Source organism: Leguminivora glycinivorella, chromosome 3 (genome assembly GCF_023078275.1).
Source record: "Leguminivora glycinivorella isolate SPB_JAAS2020 chromosome 3, LegGlyc_1.1, whole genome shotgun sequence".
In the NCBI taxonomy this organism is placed as follows: domain Eukaryota; kingdom Metazoa; phylum Arthropoda; class Insecta; order Lepidoptera; family Tortricidae; genus Leguminivora; species Leguminivora glycinivorella.
Genome location: NC_062973.1, coordinates 22773255 through 22793537, shown reverse-complemented (window position 1 = coordinate 22793537; position 20283 = coordinate 22773255). Strand labels below are relative to the sequence as shown.

At 36.1% G+C, this 20283-nt stretch overlaps 1 protein-coding gene across 1 annotated transcript in view; it reads right to left on the bottom strand.

Annotated features, from left to right (window-relative positions):
• Positions 1–338: 338 nt before the first annotated feature.
• Positions 339–20283, bottom strand: part of LOC125224629 (tiggy-winkle hedgehog protein) — a 63767-nt gene continuing 43822 nt past the window's right edge. Inside the window, exons 3-4 of the mRNA XM_048128052.1 lie at positions 2654–2796; positions 339–1922 (exon numbers count right to left, since the gene is read on the bottom strand). Of these exons, the coding sequence (XP_047984009.1) occupies positions 1458–1922; positions 2654–2796 (608 nt within the window). The 3' untranslated portion in view covers positions 339–1457. The remainder of the gene's footprint in view (positions 1923–2653; positions 2797–20283) is intronic.

Sequence of the window (20283 nt, the reverse complement as noted above, 5' to 3'; positions counted from 1 at the left end):
AACCATTGAGGAGTTGACCTTCCATCATCAGCTCAGCCACATAAAATTAATACCATCAGGCGTAAATACTGGTGTACCTTTGAAAAATACACTAAAAACGTTACATGTGCCTATAACATTTGAAGAGTTCCCTCGATTTCTCCAAGATCCCATCATCAGACCCCGACTTGGTGCCAATGGGACCATCTCGGGGTTATACCCGTTCGATCAAAAAAAAAATTTTGAAAATCGGTCCATGATTCTCGGAGATATCGAGTAACATACATACAAAAAAAAAATAAAAAAAAAAATTCAGTCGAATTGAGAACCTCCTCCTTTTTTGAAGTCGGTTAAAAAGTATATAAACAAGAAGCCATAAATTAATGAAGAATCGAAAGAAAAATAAATTAAGAAAGGAAGCGGGAGACATGTCATGCGAAAATAAGTTAAGGTGGATAGGCTTTAGTTAAATCTATTAGTTATCGTCAATTTATAAATAAGAAGCTTATAAATAACAATAAATAAATCTTAAGGCACTGTTTTAGGTACCAAGATCACAATTTTATCATTTTCTAATGATGTTCGTGCATAAGGGTCATACACTAAATAACGTTCAACTTCCATTCAGTTTTCGAAAGCTAAGGAAACTGAAACTTATCCGTTACCTAGCTATCATATTCGCAAATGATGCCCAGTGTGCGTAGCCGAATGCAAAAACGTTTCACGAAACGCTCACAAATCGTGAATGAATTGTGAGCGAATCGTGAGCGAATCGTCGTAGCGTTTGGGCGTTCGGCTACGCACACTGGACGTATTTATGGGTTGTTAAAGTAAACGGACTTTCAGTGATTCCAATTTCTCAATTTACAGGCGCGGTGTGTCAAAACGAAATAAATTTTAATTATTTTACTAAATTATGGGAGTTTTGACTAATTCAAATAATAAATTCAAAGTTTTAACTCAAAATTAATATGTAATTGACCCATTTATGTTAGTAAGCCAAACGATTAGACGCGTGGAATGTTCACTAACAAAATACAGACGCAAAATAACATCATAACTGTGAGGATCAGACGGCCGACTGAACAAGCCATACTATTACCGGAATCGCTACAAAAAATAACTTTAGTCCGCACCCTACATCTCTAACTCGTTCACTTACAGTTATCTGGTAAATACTTAAAAAGACATAAGCGCATACATTTAATTATTTCTGCATTGTGCAGAATAACAATACCGACACAATTTACAAATATTCAAAACTTTGAACTAAATAATACCTATGCGATCTCAACTTACGTCCTAAGACTACTTAATAAATTAATTCCTATCGGATACATATATAAATCGTTGTCGAACATTTATATAGTCGAATATATTTACAATGGCGGGGTATTTACACTGGGTTCTATTTACATTCGTCCGAGCGGTGCACGACCCGCGTGCGACGCGGCAAGTTCCACTTTCACTTAACAATATCAATGGTAGGAGTACGAGGACGGTAGCACGGCGTCCCCGACATAGTATAGAGCGCTGGCGTACCAGTGCACGCCGCGCGGGCTCTCGGCCGAGCTCCAGCCGGCGGCCCAGCGCAGCGGCGCCATGGCCGCGTGCGCCAGCGAGTGGCTCGACACCACGGCGTAGCAAGACGCCAGCGCGTCGTCGACGATCACCGTGCCCGTTTTGGTCAGCGGCGCGTACACGCCGCGCTTGTGCACAGGCCTCGTGTGTGTGACGCGGGACGGCCGCATGACAACTCCAGTCCCTCGCGTGAGGAGTACGTCTCCGGGCCGCACATCGCCCGCGAACGCCTCCCGCCAGCCGTCCGCGGCCGCCAGCAGGATCAGATGCGACGGAGTAGCCGTGATCGCTACGCCGTTCTCTGCTGTTATTTCTATGAATCTTCGAGTCGCGTTTGGATCTCGGTCGATGAATGTTACAACCTGAAAATTGAAAACAGGCTTTAGTAGGTATCTAATATAATATATCCTTGGATTAGTTAGACATCATCTAAATATCTAGGCGTCGCAATAATACTACCGCAGCTATCGAAGTGAAACCAATTATCCGTTAGCATCCCGTTTCAGTATCACGTTTCTTAGCGTAAATGATTCTCTGAGGCTTTAGCGGTCGTGGGACAAAATGATTGAGGGAGAACTAATCAATTCCCTTGACGATTGAGTCAATCTCATTAAGTTATCTATTTTAAATAAAGTACCTACGTATTCTGCTGCGATGAGTACTTAATTGTTTTGATTTATTAAGACAAAATTAAAACAAATAAATATATTTAATGAAAATTGAAAAAAGGTACAGCGGGATCAATAAATCTTGGGATTAGTTGTCAAAGCGGACCCCAGGTTCCCATGAGCCGAGGCAAATCCCGGGATAACGCAAGGAGGATGATGATGATAAGGTACAGCGGGACAAATCTCGGCTGGGGGCAAATGTAACTGGTGCATTTTTCCATGTTTTACAATGTTTTGCATTATTAAATAGAGTGTCCACCGGTTATATATATGGTAGGCGTGTTCAGTAGATACATGGTAGAACTCAACATCATACTGTTGGAAAAAATGGATTATTTACAGTTGCCCCCCAGTCGAGATTTGTCCCGCTGTACATTTAAATAAAAATCTGGCCAGTGGCTAAATGTAGATTAAGCAATCCTTACCTCTGAGTACACCATCTTGCCGCTATCATCGGCAGCCAGCACTCGGTCGCCTATCCTCAGCGTGCCGATGTCGCGCGCGCCCTCTGGCGTGTGCACCACCGCATCGCCGGGGAAACAGCCGGCGCCCATGCCGCTGGACGATTCTGGAATTGAGACAGTTTTGCTGTTAGAATTGATTTATAATAGTCTAAAGATTTTTACTGACAGATACATACACAGATATTTTTTTTTAATTATAAGTTTCAGTTTCAGTATTTATTCAGTAGGTACACAGCAATGATGTAGAATCGAATCGAGTGTCGTCTCTTGCATAGATACACGCATTTTTCGTTCATAAGCATATCCATTATTTACTTTGTAGGCAACTATTAAAAAAATGTTACAATTTATATACATTTTGAATCTACCAAACGAATATTATTCAAGTTTTGTCCTAACGTCTTTGAAGACGACATTTTTTATTAAACTGTGTCCTTTGTGTTCCAATTTATAAGCCGCATCCTAAAACTGATAAACACAGACTTTAAAGCCACAAACTGGCTTAGTTAACTGAAATCTTACAGAAATTGTGGTAAGATTATTCAATACCCTTTGTCTGTTTCAAGACAAAAACAAAACACTGTTTATTCGGGTAACAATTAGTCATCTCCTTCAAAGTTATCTGCTCGCTACATTAAAATTAGCACTTCAAAGGGATTCATTCGACCGAGAAAACGAGGTAAATTCTAACTTAATTCGCTTTATATGAACCTAAGTACATAAGTATCGATCTCTTAAATAACTCTTTTTATGTTTCAGCGATCCAATGAATCAGATTAAATTAAAATAAAATACAGCGTTGGTGCCTACAGCAAATAGCTTCGGTAGATCGGTTTATTTTTAATCTCAATAATTTTCACATATCCTCTTTGATCCTTAATACATTACGCATTGATATTCGACGTGGCTTATTCAATTTCACGCCAACCATAAAGCATTAATATGAAACGAACATGCAACGCGCTCGCGTGTCCCGTACACGGCGCGACTAAAGGCAATAAAATAAACTCGCGAACATAAAATCGTGCAGAGGACGATAGTAAATTAGCTCGGAGCAGTCATATCCCTTTAAGGAATAATACCCCGGTAATTAAAATCCGATAAGACGCGAAACAAAGCGAATGTGACCGAACGGGCTATCGTCTGGAGCAGGTAAGCTGCCGCCGCGCCTTGTTACCGAGCTTCCCACGGAATTCCAAACCCCTAATCACTAACACGAATTTAGTAAACTCCAATCCGTTTTACTAAATCTTTTTACCATTGTACTTTAAAAAAACTAATCAAAAAACTTTACCTAGCTCAGGTTAACTCCGTTAACATATTTGTTTATAATCTAATATTATTTACCTAAATCTTTATCCAGCTTTACTGTACAGTTTAACTGTACCTGTCCGTAATCTCGGATTCCAAGGTTTTGCAAAAAGTGTTTACGTGAAGCTAAATGGTATTCCGAAGATTAGGGGAAACTTTTCGGTAAGCTGCCGCATGTTTCGCCTCGCACTCGCACAGGCTACTAAACAGTAAGGTTGCAGACTGGTCACTACTGGCAAAAGGGTCTAAGACCAAAAGAAGTGGAAGCGCGCCCGGTCCTTATTCATTATCGGCAATACTACAGAGAGTGTGCAATTACATGCGCAAATGAACACGAAGAAACCAATACGTCACTGCGTGGAAAAGCCGCTGGCGTCGTTTGCGTGAGCTCGTTAAATTTTGATTTGTTGTGTAACCGAGCGATAAATCCAGGCGATCTCCGCGGACAAAGCCTCGCCCCTCCGGACGCGTTATACAATAACCGCACAAATTAGATTTCGTTCAAAGTCAAGCGCTTATTGTCGATATTTGTTTGTTGTTCAACGCATCACACGAATCATTGAATAGGCGTCGGCCACCTTTGCGTTTTTTTTTCGCATCGGGATGCAATTCATCTTATGGATAATATATTAACAGACACCATGAACGCTAAAGAACTTGGTAATAGATGTGGGATTCAAAAATATTTTTGACATTTATTTTTTGAACCCCACATCTTTACTATTTATTTATATAGAAATTATTATAGGTACATATGGTAGGTAAGGTGCAAAAACAATCTGCCTACACCTACACCTAAATGTAAAAACTGTCTAAAAATAGAATGAGGATGTATAAATATCCGTCCAAATTAGATATAATTTTCCGTGATCCGGTCGAGAGTCAAAGTACGGTATGACGTGAGACGAGCATCGTTTGACGGCTAAAGATATTGCGATAAGGATGGTTCAACGGTCTCAGAAGGTTGCGCATTACAAGATAACACCAAAACAAACCAGCATCTTGCCTATTTGTTACTAATTTTGAAATCAAATGTTTGCTCTGAAGAAGCATGGGCGTGATATGCCGTTTTCTTAATCGAGTAATGTATTAACTAGGTATAAGGAGCGTGTTAAGTAGTCTAATCATCGTTTACTTAATCAATTTACAAGTAGGTATTTGACATTGAAAATCTAACTTAGATAAGAGTAACAAAAGCGGAAATCATATTACATAATTGAATGCAAGAGCTAATTGGTAGAAACATATAAGCATATATGTACCTTACAAGAGGTATACCTATGGACCCTACTGAAATAATTTAAATGTAAGTTACATGTAAACATTACTTTTAATTTTTGTTTATCCCTAAATGTCTTGCAGTTCCATCACATGAATCTACTTGTAACGTATAATTATTAGTATAAGTATGTATTATTACCTTCGTGTACCTAAATTAAAACTGAAATAAATTACACATATGAAAGAAAAAGTGACCAAGTTCGTGTACCTATTTCACATTGTATAATATACCTATATTCGAAGAGCTTTATAAGTTACGCCTATTTTCACTCAAAAATCCCCTAGAAAGCACCTATGTACTCATAAAATTTCCCACCAAACTCCATACGTGCCCATAAAGTGCGTGAAGATAACATACTCCACAGATGTGGCGATAAGTGGCGCCCCCCTCCGCGGGGCGGCGCGGGCGCCGACTGGCCGAACAGACCCCGCCCCCCGCGGACCACCGGGAGAGCGGGCGGACCTTAGCAAGGAACACGTGACATACTTAGCTCATCTATGGTTTGGTTGTGTGAAAGTTTATAATTGGTTGATTTTTATAAGGTCAGATTTTTCATAAAATGAAAAATTATATACTTACGTATATACAACTGGTTATATTACAGGATTTTTTTGTTAATTTTCTATATTTTACTCAATGAAAGAACTTTATAATTCATCAACGTTTTTGTTTTCCATGCTCATGAGTCTTTATAATTGATTGAAAATTTATTGAGTTCACGTGTCGATTACCTATATTATGTCACAGCACATATTTTTCCTTGTTAAGTATATTTTACAAGGTAAACAAGCGTGATGGTAAACACTTCATAATTCATCTATGTTTTTTTCCTTACACTTGCGCGTGAAAGTTATTGGTCGTAATTTGTTATAGGGTCAGGACTTTAGATTTTAATACGGACTATCTATTAACTGCACCTATTATTTATGGAAACGAGTTATCCAGTGAACACCTTTTTTACTTTCATTGTTTTATGGTCGTAGGTTTTTATAAGGACAAGGAGGTACCTACTCATAGGTACGGACTCTATTACCTACTTATATAAAATAGACTCCTTCAGCCCCCATCCAATGAAGGCATAGGGCCTGCCTATAAAATAATCTACCATTAATTTCAGAATAAAACCGCCTCGTATATTTTTTTTGCTATAGCTAATATAGATAATTAACTTAAAATTATGTTTTAACTCTGAACTGTCACGAGCGCTAAAACCTAACCTAATGAATCATCCAACATGATCCCTATAACTATTAGGTAAATGGGTGAATACCTACGTAATTTACTACCCACAGAATTCATGATCTTACAATGTACTACTTACATCTATAGGTACCTAATTAATGGAGCGTAGGTACTTAATAACATACTAAATATCTTCAGACAAACCATGAAAGTTAACGTGCACATACTTAGGTTCATTTATAATACCTATCTATCCTACTAATATTATTTACGAATCAGCCATTGAATAGCAAAAACTTAAAGGTTGCAAAGATATTTGATATGCCTTTGTTGACGTGTTTTATCAAATCACAGCGTAAAATTACAGATAGACACTAATAGGTAGTTCTAGTTAAACCTATCAACAGTATCGAATTACTATCAATATTTAATCAACTCATTCCATCTGATTAAACCAGGTGATTCATATCGCTGCAACAGATTATGAATGGCGAAATGTAAGTAAGATAAGCGACGACTTTTCAATAAAATATGTTAATCATGTCAACTTCTATTACCATAAATTCTAAGCTATTGCACCGAGAACTCATTATAACTTTATATCGAAGACTAGTCACTGCTAGTTACTGATATATGGTGACTTCGTATAAAATACAAATAAATTGAGATTACTCGAAGCAATAGCCGGTATCCAATTATGCAGAAGTTTAACTTGATTGTAAATTATTTGAAGCAACTTTTGCTTTTCTTGCGCCTACACAATGCCATTCTGTTGCCAAGTCCGCTGGCATCAGAATTAGCATAGCGGATAGATGGTTTCAAACGCTTAAGTTCATTGCCGAGGTCATACTTATGTCATTCTTTGTTCATTTTTCAAGTAGCACTTGTGAGTCAACGTTTATGTTAAGCTATTGGCGATAAATAGCCTAATTTAAAGATAAAATTATAGAGTTATAGTAACATAGTACATACTAGTTAAAGTAGTAAAGTTGACGAAATATAAAAAGATCTGGGTGCGTAGCCGAATGGCACAAACGCTCACGAAACGCTCACGAAACAAAACGCTAGTAGCTATCTATCTCTATCGCTCTTGCGTATTGGCGCGACAGAGCCAGACTAACTTTCGCGGCGTTTCGTTTTCGTTTGGCGTCGGAGAAATGCCATTCGGCTACGAGGCCTGGGTGCGTAGCCGAATGGCACAAACGCTCCCGAAACACTCACGAAACGAAACGCTAGTAGATATCTATCTGTATCGCTCTTGCGCATTGTGCATTGGCAGGACTGAGCCAAACTAACTTTCGAGAAATGCCATTCGGCTACGGGGCCAGCTCACTTTATATTTAACTTTATCAACCAACAATATCAATCAACAGGTATGTAAATACATATTTCGTTTAAAAAGGGACCAAAATGAAGTAGACTTTTCCTCTTTGGATATTTTCCCTTTGAGGATTCAACTTTCAGCATCGCTATATTTGCAGAAAACATTTCAAACTGGCCATTCATCAATTGACGAAGAATCTTTAACTACATAATTATGAGCCGATTTTGTTCGAACTTGTTCAAGAGCTCACTTTATATTTCGTCCTTGTCACGTCTTTTATCCTTAGCGAATTGTTGTTGTCTTCCTGATTAGCCCCGTCATTTCCAATCCCCAATACCCTCGATAAAAAGTCGACGTTAAGAATCCTTCACACCAGCCGTTAGTGTGGGAACTTGGGAACCGCAACCTCCGGGATGTGGGGTATCGGGTGTCTTTGCACGCATGCCGACCGCCTGCTTCCTACTAGTAACGTGGCTTGGGAACTGATTTGCAGTGATAGCTGGTTTTAAAGGTACTTAATACCTACTAAATGCATTGTTAATTTAAGTCATAAACAGCTAACATAGTATTAAATTGAATTGAATTGAAAAATAGTAGTCTAGGCATCTTTTATTGGTTTTGTAACCCGATGGTTTTGTAGGCCTTTGCGTCTATTGCAGACGATTTACTCATTGCTGTTTGGACAACGGGTTTGGTGACTGTGGAGGCAGATTCGCGAGCGGCTTTGGTTTTGTAATGTAATATAAAGTATATATAATTTAATGAAATTATATACCAATGTTTGGAAGCTATTATCCAAAATAACTTCTAATTCTTGGCAATGATAAGTTTTTAATGCATCCGCGCAATTCATTAGTCTATGCCCTAAAATACTAAGAATACCTACGTATCTGAATACTTATATTTATTTCCTATCCGATAATGTCTAAACAGTGAAGTTTTGAAGTTTAAATAAAACTAGCTAATCCTAGTTCAATTTGTATTTATTGTCTACAGTCACGTCTATAAATATCTATACCTACATATCGAAAATTATCGAAATGTATAAGTTTGTGTTTGTGTAATATGTAAGTTTATCTATTCATATTTAAATGATTTAAAATCTAAATATTTAAGGAATGACTGTTCACTTACCATTATTACGAATTAATGTACATAAGTAAGTAAAGTCAACATAAAATCTTAGTACGAGTAAATGGCTGATCACCATGCCCAAGCCCTCTTGGTCCCGACTGAAGGGCATAAACGGCATTCGGCGTAACCTCACAACCGGTTGTAATACGGTTACCGGCATTCCACATTTGAATATCCTAACGTGTTCTGGATTCGAAATTAATAAAAATCATTATGACTCGTCTTGTTGAGTGGTTCTGATTACTTAAATGGGAGATGTACCTATCCGTTGAAGTTTAGTCGTTTATAAATTACTTAATAACAAAATCAGCGAACGTACTGCCAGAAAATAATCAGCCAGCAATCAATATAAGCGCCTTTAGTAGTATAGTTACCTGTATCTGTACTTATCTAGGCCTAGTTACCCTTTGGGTTGGAAGGTTAGATGGTAGTCGCTTTCGTAAAACTAGTGGTAAGTTTCGTAAATCTTGGGATTACGTAGTTGTCAAAGCGGACCCCAGGCTCCCATGAGCCGTGGCAATATGCCGAGATAACGCAAGGAGGATGATGATCTGCGGGCCGATTTTTGAGTCTCACGCGTTCGAATTCAGAAAATTGTCACTGAAAATAATAAGCAAGTCACCGTTTTCAACCGGTATTTTAGTGACAAAATCCGACCTGGGGGCCGATTTTTGAGTCTCACTGTCAGTAAAATACCGGTTGAAAACGGTAAATTGCGTGACAATTCTCTGAATTCGAACGCCGTGAGATTCAAAAATCGGCCCCCTGTACTTATGTAAAAAATACGACAATATATTTCGTCTATTAGAGAAAGGACAATGCCATGAGAGAAACAATGACCGAAACCTAAATAATTATTAAAAATAAATTCAATTTAACGATTCAAAATTAGCTACAACGATCACACTAAAAGGTCTTTCAAAAGCGCATTCAATACAGCTTTTAAAATGCATTTTTGGTGTATATTTAAGGTCTGTAGCCTTAATTTATAGCAATGCGGACCCTAAACGACACTGAATGGCGGCTAATGTCAATTCAAATTCAAAGGTTGTTTATCTTTTATATTGTCCGCGTCACTGGTGCAACATGCACTTTAAAACTTGTCTCATAATCGGTACAAAAATGTCAAGTAAATGTCATTAGATCAATGAAAACTTGCGACATGAAAAAAGAAGAGGATTAAAGGTACAACAAGCTTTATAGTGTATTATACCTATACATTCAAAGATCATATTTTTAAACTTGGCAATGTTTTCAACACAAACAATTTCTACCTCTTGAACGGTAGTTTGAGGAGGCCGCTTGACATACCTGACCTAAAATCTTTTTATTATATACCTATCAGCAGTAATAAAAAGTAATAAAGCTTATTGTTAACTACTAGCAAAGAGGATCAAGTATTATAGAGAGTTACTGTCAAAGTAAAATATGTAATCACAGTGCATAGACTGCCATCTCTCGACACAAGCTTAAAACCTTTTAAACCTCATTTTTGTCAATTTGGCCCATATTGTTAGCTTAATATGTGTTAAAATGCCAAATGTTAATATATAGCGCCATCTAGCCGAGCGTTCCCCAAAGGTGTAACGCCATCTAGCCCACCGTACCTTTTTCTCTATGGTTGCGAGGTACGTTTTTTTCTTAGACTTTATCTGTCTATACGGAGCTACATATCGTCACTACTTTTAAAAATCTCGTATCTCACGCTGTTCCTCAAAGTTAAAACGCAGTAAGTCTATATGCGTTCCATACATACTTACTACAATTTTCTTTTCATTGACAGACGAAGATACAAGTTTTTTTTTAAAGTAGTGACGATATGTCTTTGCTACTAAGTATCTACAATTTTATGGAAACGTCAACTATAAATTTTTCATATGCTGCTATATTATAAAAAAAGTAAAATCATTTTGTTTTTTTTTTTAATCAGAGACGTCAGCGATCGATACTACATATTTTTAAATTAAAGGAAAAATTGAAAAATTCACACCTCCGGCAGGAATCGAACCTGCGACCTACGGCTTTGCCGGAGCCGTCGCTATAACACACTTAGCTAAGTTGATTAACATTTTTGATTGATTTTGACACTTTGTCTTACTTTTTCAAATATAATTATTCGATCTCCATGTCACAACCTATTATTAAAACACCTAGCACAGCCCCTGAGTCCCCTGCACCTAATGACACTCGTCCTTGGGTCGTCGTGACCAGTCACGCGTCACGCCCCATTTACCAGCCGTGTCAATCCTTAACCCTTTAAACAACTATTTTATATTCCACACCATAGTGAACCTTAGTCAAATACATACATGGTGTATATTATGGAACTGAGTATTATGGATGTCTGACGGTCAAACTATAACTGACCGTCTCGTTCTCAGAATCACTTATAAAAGACATACCTTCCCTAGCTATATTGAACTAATTGACATTAAGATTATTTAGTATTTTGTGTATAAAACATTCAATTATAAACAACGTAAAGTCAGTACTTTTGCGGTTTGAACAACTAGGTAAGGTGCATTAGGGTAATTCCGAAAGTCTTCTAATTACGAAATTCGCATAAAAATCACCATTATTTCCATCATATCAAGATTCCCCTTTCGGAATTAACCGAGCATTTCTGTCATTCGGAATTACCCTAATGCACCTTACCTACATATTAACATACCTAAAAAAATATAGACAAAATGACACAAAAAGAAGCGACACAGATGAATGGTTATTTAATATACCCGAAAAGGTAAACACTATTTGGCTAAACGATCTTGTTACACTATTTTGAATAATTTAGAACACTTGTCAAGCCTAATATGAAAATTTTACGATATACAAAACTACTAGTGGTAATACATATAGTAGGTAAGGTCAGTCAAGAAAGTGGTTTACCACTTTTCGACTCTATTTTTAAACACAAGGTCGAAAAGTGGTACACCACTATTTTGGCTGACTGTACCCATGTCTATCGAGAATCAGTATCTATGATTTCATGATTATTTCTAATGGTTTTTCTCAGTAGAAAACTCGGTTACGTCCTTCAACGCCTAGGGCGTAATGACATGAGACTATATTCAGTAAACATAATCATAGCTAGTAACATATAGTATGATAAAATACGGATAAAACATCAATATTCATAGCATCATAGACTGTAGGTAAATAGATCAATTTAAATTTTAAAATACATAGCCAATTAGTGTTCATTTTTTAAAACATCCAAACAAAAAAGTTATAAACAATAGAAATTCAAAATCAGTTAAGAAAAAATAAGAACAAGTGCAGTAAATAGTTTTGAATATAAATTTTATTTGCAATGCACAATAGGCGAGACGGCTAAAAAAAAATTTTTTCCCCTCACTAGCTCGGAAACACGTGTTTTGTCCTTTAATACCAGCGGGTAAAAACGCATTTTATCCACTAGTGGGTAAAGTAATTTGACCTTGAATAAAGTCAAATAAACTGCTATAAAATTGATAAAATTAGGTGAATCTAGTAATAAAGATGATTTACCACCTGTGGAACTACTTGGAAGCAGTGATAAACGCATTTTTTGCGTTTTCCTCGCTATAGTGAGGGGAAAAGTTTTGTGTTACACTCGGGTGCAAATGTATTTTACTTCTCGTGTATTAAAAAACTCGCAAGTTCAGGATTCTATTCTCGCACCACTCGCTTCGCTCGTGGTTCAACTATAGAATCCTTTCACTTGCTCGTTTTTCAATTCCACACTCGGCGTTAAAATACAACTTTGCCCCCTTGTATAACAAATAACTATTAGTCCGTCAGTTAGATCATCAAAAAATTTTGAACACATATTTTTTCTTTTTTCTCGTAAACGAAAAATGACGACGGTACAGTGCGTTGAAGTTTTGCGTGACGTCACGCCTAGGTACAATTTTTACCTAACAGTGACATCACAAGCCCTCACTCCGGAACTTTGATGCCCTGTATCTTTGTATTTTTCCATTCATTAGATAAAGCGAAAAATATGTAAGTATTCAGTATTTTTAGACCATCTAACTGACGGACTAAACAGAATGCCATTTTCTTAATGTAGTCGTCATCCCTATAGTCGCAAGTTCGTATCATTTTTTTCCAATGTCATTAAATTAGCAATATCTCAACCCACAATTAACCCGTCTCGAATAGCGCCCATGATCTCTTTTTAAGGAGCGGCCAGCAAGAAACTAAACTAGACACATAACGCCATGTGCGCTGAACACTTTTTATTGCATTACACATACAAGGAGGGACAATTTTTTATCGCCGACGAGTTTTTCTAGACAAATTGATGCCGGTTAATAAGTTTTTTTTTAAGGATGCGACACACTGGGCTATAAATATTTATCTTTAAGACAAATATAGGTAGAATGTAGGTAGGGAATTATCATTTGGTACCTATCGTTATTTATGTAAAAATAGTGTGTAATTGTATGTACGTTAATATATTATATGTCTAAGCTTTTGACTAATATTTCAAAATTGGTCTCTTAATGCACCACCTACAATCTTCTCTGCGTTGCCCAAATGTTGACTGGTAGAGAATGCCTCATGGCATTAAGTTCTACTTTTGTACATTAAGTAGTTCTTTTGTGCAATAAAGTTTAAATAAATAAATAAATAAATACATTAAGGACCAATTGCGAAATGTCATTTGATATTTGCCAGTCGCTTTTCGGTGAAGGAAAACATCGTGAGGAAACCGGACTAATTCCAATAAGGCCTAGTTACCCTTTGGGTTGGAAGGTTAGATGGCAGTCGCTTTCGTAAAACTAGTGCCTACGCCAACCTTGGGATTGATTGTCAAAATGGACTCCAGGCTCCCATGAGCCGTGGCAAATGCCGGGATAACGCAAGGAGGATGACATTAGTGGGCTGTCACCTGTCAAATTCCATATAAAATTGTGGGTTAACCTCGGGTTAACCCTCCATTTTCTTTGGTGCAAGTGACCCTTAAAGATTTATGTGTCTACACAATTCGAGGAAATTAAATTATAGAAAAACGATTTCAGGACATTAAATGAAGTAAATTCAGTATAAAAATAAGTTTTTCAGTACAGATGGTGTTTTTTTTACGCACTAGTACGAGAAGTGGTTCATTATATGGCAGGTCGAAACTTCGGATGACCATTTTTACTGAAAAACGTCGTACGATACACGTGCGAAACGGAAATTCGTAACTCGTGTAGATTTAAAACGGTCGTGTTTTAATTAATCGCCACTCGTTTCGGACTTCCTTTTTTACGCACTTGTGTCGTAAAGTACTATTTTTTTATCCGTCAATATTTTCTTTATAAAAGAAATCTGAGCTTCATGTACAGGATCTACAATCAGCAAAAAATAAGTTGCATTATTGGTTAACAACAAAAAAAAACAATTAAAATGTCCTTACGTCCATACGTCAAAAACAACATCATAAAAAAAACAAATGAAATGCGTTTTGCGAATAACAGCCGCTTAAACTCGAAACGATATCAATAAAAGATGACGGCAAAAAAACAATCGACAGTCAATGGACATTAATTATTCAATTAATTGCTGCATAAAACTGGCGGCGACTTCTGTATAGCCACGCGACAAATATTAACTACACTTTGTCTGTTTTACCAGAGACAAATTTAATGTCATATCATTTTGTTTACTCTCTAGATAGTATTTTTTTATTTATGTAATAGTTTTTTGCCAGTCTCATAGAATGGATCAAGAGCCCAGGCCCGCCAGACCTTCCTCAAATTCTCAAGGATGAAACTTTGGGACAATGTAGAGTTCACATCGGCGTTTAATGTGTGCATATTTTCCCCATCGGCCAATTTTTTGCTATCAAGTGATGAAGGTGAAAAAAAAAGTGCTTACTTTCCTTAAATTCTCAAGGCTGATTTTTATATATGTGTTAGAGCACGTTGTTAGAAATTGGTTATCATCAATGCCAGACCGTTTCCGCCGGCCATAACTTTTGCCAGACGCGACAAAGTTGGCAAAAAACGACTCTAACTTACCTCATTTTCTCAAGCCTGATTTTGATATATGATACGCAGGGACCTATAACTAGACCGTTTGTAAGCAGCCAGACCAATCGGATGGACCCAACCATCCGCCAGACCGACTTAAAGTTTCGATATGAGCATTAGTAGAATTGAAATATTCCGGGTCTATAAAAGCTAAAAACTTGAATTTTCTACATTAAGCTACGTGTATATTGTATACTTGACGTTATAAGCGACTTTCAAAAATTTTACTTCTAAGGAAATAAAAAAATGAAAGTTTATATGTGGTGCAAGATTAATTTTAAGCTATGAATTTTATTTACACTGCGTAAGTACATGTGTATTTTATTATAAATATAACTTTTACCAGACGCGACAAAGTTGGCAAAAAACGACTCTAACTTACCTCATTTTCTCAAGCCTGATTTTGATATATGATACGCAGGGTCCTGTAACTAGACCATTTGTAAGCAGCCAGACCAATCGGATGGACCCAACCATCCGCCAGACCGACTTAAAGTTTCGATATGAGCATTAGTAGAATTGAAATATTCCGGGTCTATAAAAGCTAAAAACTTGAATTTTCTACATTAAGCTACGTGTATATTGTATACTTGACGTTATAAGCGACTTTCAAAAATTTTACTTCTAAGGAAATAAAAAAATGAAAGTTTATATGTGGTGCAAGATTAATTTTAAGCTATGAATTTTATTTACACTGCGTAAGTACATGTGTATTTTATTATAAATATAACTTTTACCAGACGCGACAAAGTTGGCAAAAAACGACTCTAACTTACCTCATTTTCTCAAGCCTGATTTTGATATATGATACGCAGGGACCTATAACTAGACCGTTTGTAAGCAGCCAGACCAATCGGATGGACCCAACCATCCGCCAGACCGACTTAAAGTTTCGATATGAGCATTAGTAGAATTGAAATATTCCGGGTCTATAAAAGCTAAAAACTTGAATTTTCTACATTAAGCTACGTGTATATTGTATACTTGACGTTATAAGCGACTTTCAAAAATTTTACTTCTAAGGAAATAAAAAAATGAAAGTTTATATGTGGTGCAAGATTAATTTTAAGCTATGAATTTTATTTACACTGCGTAAGTACATGTGTATTTTATTATAAATATAACTTTTACCAGACGCGACAAAGTTGGCAAAAAACGACTCTAACTTACCTCATTTTCTCAAGCCTGATTTTGATATATGATACGCAGGGACCTGTAACTAGACCATTTGTAAGCAGCCAGACCAATCGGATGGACCCAACCATCCGCCAGACCGACTTAAAGTTTCGATATGAGCATTAGTAGAATTGAAATATTCCGGGTCTATAAAAGCTAAAAACTTGAATTTTCTACATTAAGCTACGTGTATATTGTATACTTGACTTAATAAGCGACTTTCAAAAATTTTACTTCTAAGGAAATAAAAAAATGAAAGTTTATATTATGTGGTGCAAGATTAATTTTAAGCTATGAATTTTATTTACACTGCGTAAGTACATGTGTATTTTATTATAAAATATAACTTTTACCAGACGCGACAAAGTTGGCAAAAAACGACTCTAACTTACCTCATTTTCTCAAGCCTGATTTTGATATATGATACGCAGGGACCTGTAACTAGACCATTTGTAAGCAGCCAGACCAATCGGATGGACCCAACCATCCGCCAGACCGACTTAAAGTTTCGATATGAGCATTAGTAGAATTGAAATATTCCGGGTCTATAAAAGCTAAAAACTTGAATAACGAATTGAATTTTATATTATAAATAACGTAAACAAGGAAAAAACAAATTGGTGCAGTGCATTATAAATTAAATATTCAATTCAAAGAAGTAAACAATCAATGTTACAACGGTATATAACTAAACGAATTTCCTTTCTCCTACAAAACATGGTAACATACCTAAGTGACGAACTTTAGAATTACAAGTTTAGGAAGTTTAAACATTTGTACTCAATACGAACATCATCAACCCCGTTATAACCCATGTCGGAGATGCTGAATTTTCAGACACGAATAAATTTTTGGCATTCTTCAAATACATGTATGCCGTTATAAAAAGTTTAGAATACTTTACGTGTGTACACAACATATACACTTATACTTTCCACCTCATTTTAACTGAACTTATATAAATGCTTAAATAACTTTTGTAGTATGCGAGGGATTTGACATTATATGCAACATACACATAGTGCCTTTATACATAGTGTGACGTCCCTCGCCCACAAATTAAAAAGGATTTATCTTAAAACTAATTTTAAACCACCTTGTTCGACGACCGAAAAAAAAGTTTAATTTACTTTTCTTCTTTAAATTTATAATAAAATACACATGTACTTACGCAGTGTAAATAAAATTCATAGCTTAAAATTAATCTTGCACCACATATAAACTTTCATTTTTTTATTTCCTTAGAAGTAAAATTTTTGAAAGTCGCTTATAACGTCAAGTATACAATATACACGTAGCTTAATGTAGAAAATTCAAGTTTTTAGCTTTTATAGACCCGGAATATTTCAATTCTACTAATGCTCATATCGAAACTTTAAGTCGGTCTGGCGGATGGTTGGGTCCATCCGATTGGTCTGGCTGCTTACAAACGGTCTAGTTATAGGTCTCTGCGTATCATATATCAAAATCAGGCTTGAGAAAATGAGGTAAGTTAGAGTCGTTTTTTGCCAACTTTGTCGCATCTGGCAAAAGTTATGGCCGGCGGAAACGGTCTGGCATTGATGATAACCAATTTCTAACAACGTGCTCTAACACATATATAAAAATCAGCCTTGAGAATTTAAGGAAAGTAAGCACTTTTTTTTTTCACCTTCATCACTTGATAGCAAAAAATTGGCCGATGGGCCGAACTAGAAAATATGCACACATTAACCGCCGATATGAACTCTACATTGTCCCAAAGTTTCATCCTTGAGAATTTGAGGAAGGTCTGGCGGGCCTGGGCTCTGGGTCTAGAATACCCTCTTCCACTTGAGCTTTTGATCGTTGTCATTATCATGCAGCTATCTGTATATTTCATCAGGTTTTTTTTTACTGTGTAATCTTATTTTTACAAGTAGGTAGTTATTTTCTTGCTCTATTACGAAAGTTTACGGACTGTTACGAGTAGGGTGCATTGGGGTAATTTCGAAAGTCACATAAACATCACCATTATATCTATCATATCATTCATATCAATATTCCCCTTTCGAAATTACCCGAGCATTTCTGTGCTTCGCAATCACCCCAATGCATCCTATTACACATTTTACATATTTTAAATTGAAGACACTTTTGTTAAAAATCGTAACGATTTGACGAAATCCCTTTAGTCATTAGGTACTTAAAATACTGTAAATATTGTAAAATTGAAAAACATTAAAATTATGTTTCTGTCCCAAAGTCCTTATTACCACTAACTATATATTATTAATCTTTTAAATATCACAATTCAATTAAACCAGTACATTTTAAGTTTGACATTTTTTTTTTTATCCTCATAAAGGAAATAAAGCTACATTTTATCGTCACCAAAGTAAAGGGCACATTCGAAGTTCACCAGCGCGTTGAAGTCTTTAATACGGCGCCGCGCTTCCTACGTCATTTCACTGAATTAGCCTTCAATGGCGATTTTAATAGTGATATAATATTATTTTTGAGGTAAATTGGGATGTATTTTATATTTTGTACTGTCGGTGATTTTTAGTTAAAAATTCTGTTTTTTTATCAGCTGTTTAGTGTAGAAATTATTGCTTAAAATTATTGTCACGAAAGACTTGAAATTCTCCTTTACTGGCACTTTTATCGATAAAATAAAATCAGTTTCGAGGTAAGTTGTAATAACAAGTATACATTTCATACAAAAGTCCTTAGTTTAATACTCAAACACATGTTTTTATCACCTGTTTAGAGTAGAAATCATTTTATCAAGGCACGTTACTATAATCGTGATTTTTGATTATTATTTTTAACTTATCGTCTCTATCATTAAGTAAGGCTTAATTCTACACTAAAATGTCTACTAAACCTTAAAAATAACTACACAGTCAGTCAAAAACCGCGACCACGCTTTACATAACTGTATCGACGCTCAAATATATAGTTGAACTTTACAAGAAGAATGCACCGGCCCCCGCGGCGTCGATCAAACGAGCCTCTTGTTACCTCCGTCCCTCTCGCACACACGCCACCACCCTATACCCGTCTCTCTCCCACCGGCCGCATCGCAACCAATCCCCCACTTCTATAATTACGTGATTCAATGGCTACTTGGGCCTTTACGTAAAAACGATATCGAAATATTGCTTGTACTCTCTCGCTTACTCTTAAGCGCTAACAAATGTGTCAGAGCGTGAAAGGTTGATATTATTTTATTATTTTTTGTAGATGAATTATTTTTTATGCTTAGTTGTGTCTTATGTCTAATTTTACTAGTCACCTAATAAAAAAGTATTGCTTAGTTTCTCGCTTACTCTTAAGCGCTAGCAAATCGGTTAGTTTATGACAGATTGATATTATTTTATTGTTTTTTGTAGATACATTAATTTTTATGCATAATTGTGTCTTATGTTATGTCTAATTTTACTAGTCACCTACCTAATAATAGTACATTGTGCAACAAGGGCAGGAAGTTGAATATTACTAACGAGAGTAAGTTAAATCGCGACGGCTTGCCGGAGCGATTTAAAGACTCGAGTTAGTAATATTCATACTCCCCGAGTTACACACAATGTTTTTCATCACACTCGCAATGTAAAAAATATGTAGAACGATTTTTCTATAACTCACGGTCCACCTGCGTGCAATAGCACATTTAAAGTGCGGGTGTGATGAAAAAAGTGTTTTGCTTTCTTTTCCGCTTACTATATAGTATAGCACAACACATTCATATTATATTTACCTACCTAATTGAATATTTTGTATATATGGATTAATCAATTTTTAATTTTTTATGCATAGTTGTACATATAAAACGTTGTATGTATAAAAGACCTAAGAAAAAAATGTATTACCTTCTTTCTCGCTTACTCTTAAGCGCTGGCAAATAAGTTAGAGTATAACACATCCATATTATATTTTGTTCAATATTTTGTATGTGTAGATGAATTATTTATTATGCATAGTTTAATTTTGCGAGTCACCTAATAAATTCAATTCATGAATATTATTGGAATATTATAAAACCAGTTGTGAATAGATTTGATTGGTCAAGTCTCGGGTGAACGATCGGATATTATGTAAGTTGTAACATTCTGAATTATTGTTTATTGTCTAAATAGATTATTTAAATTTTATTGATTGTTGATGGCTGGAATTGGCATATATGTTTGGGTATTTATATTTAGGCTGTAAGACC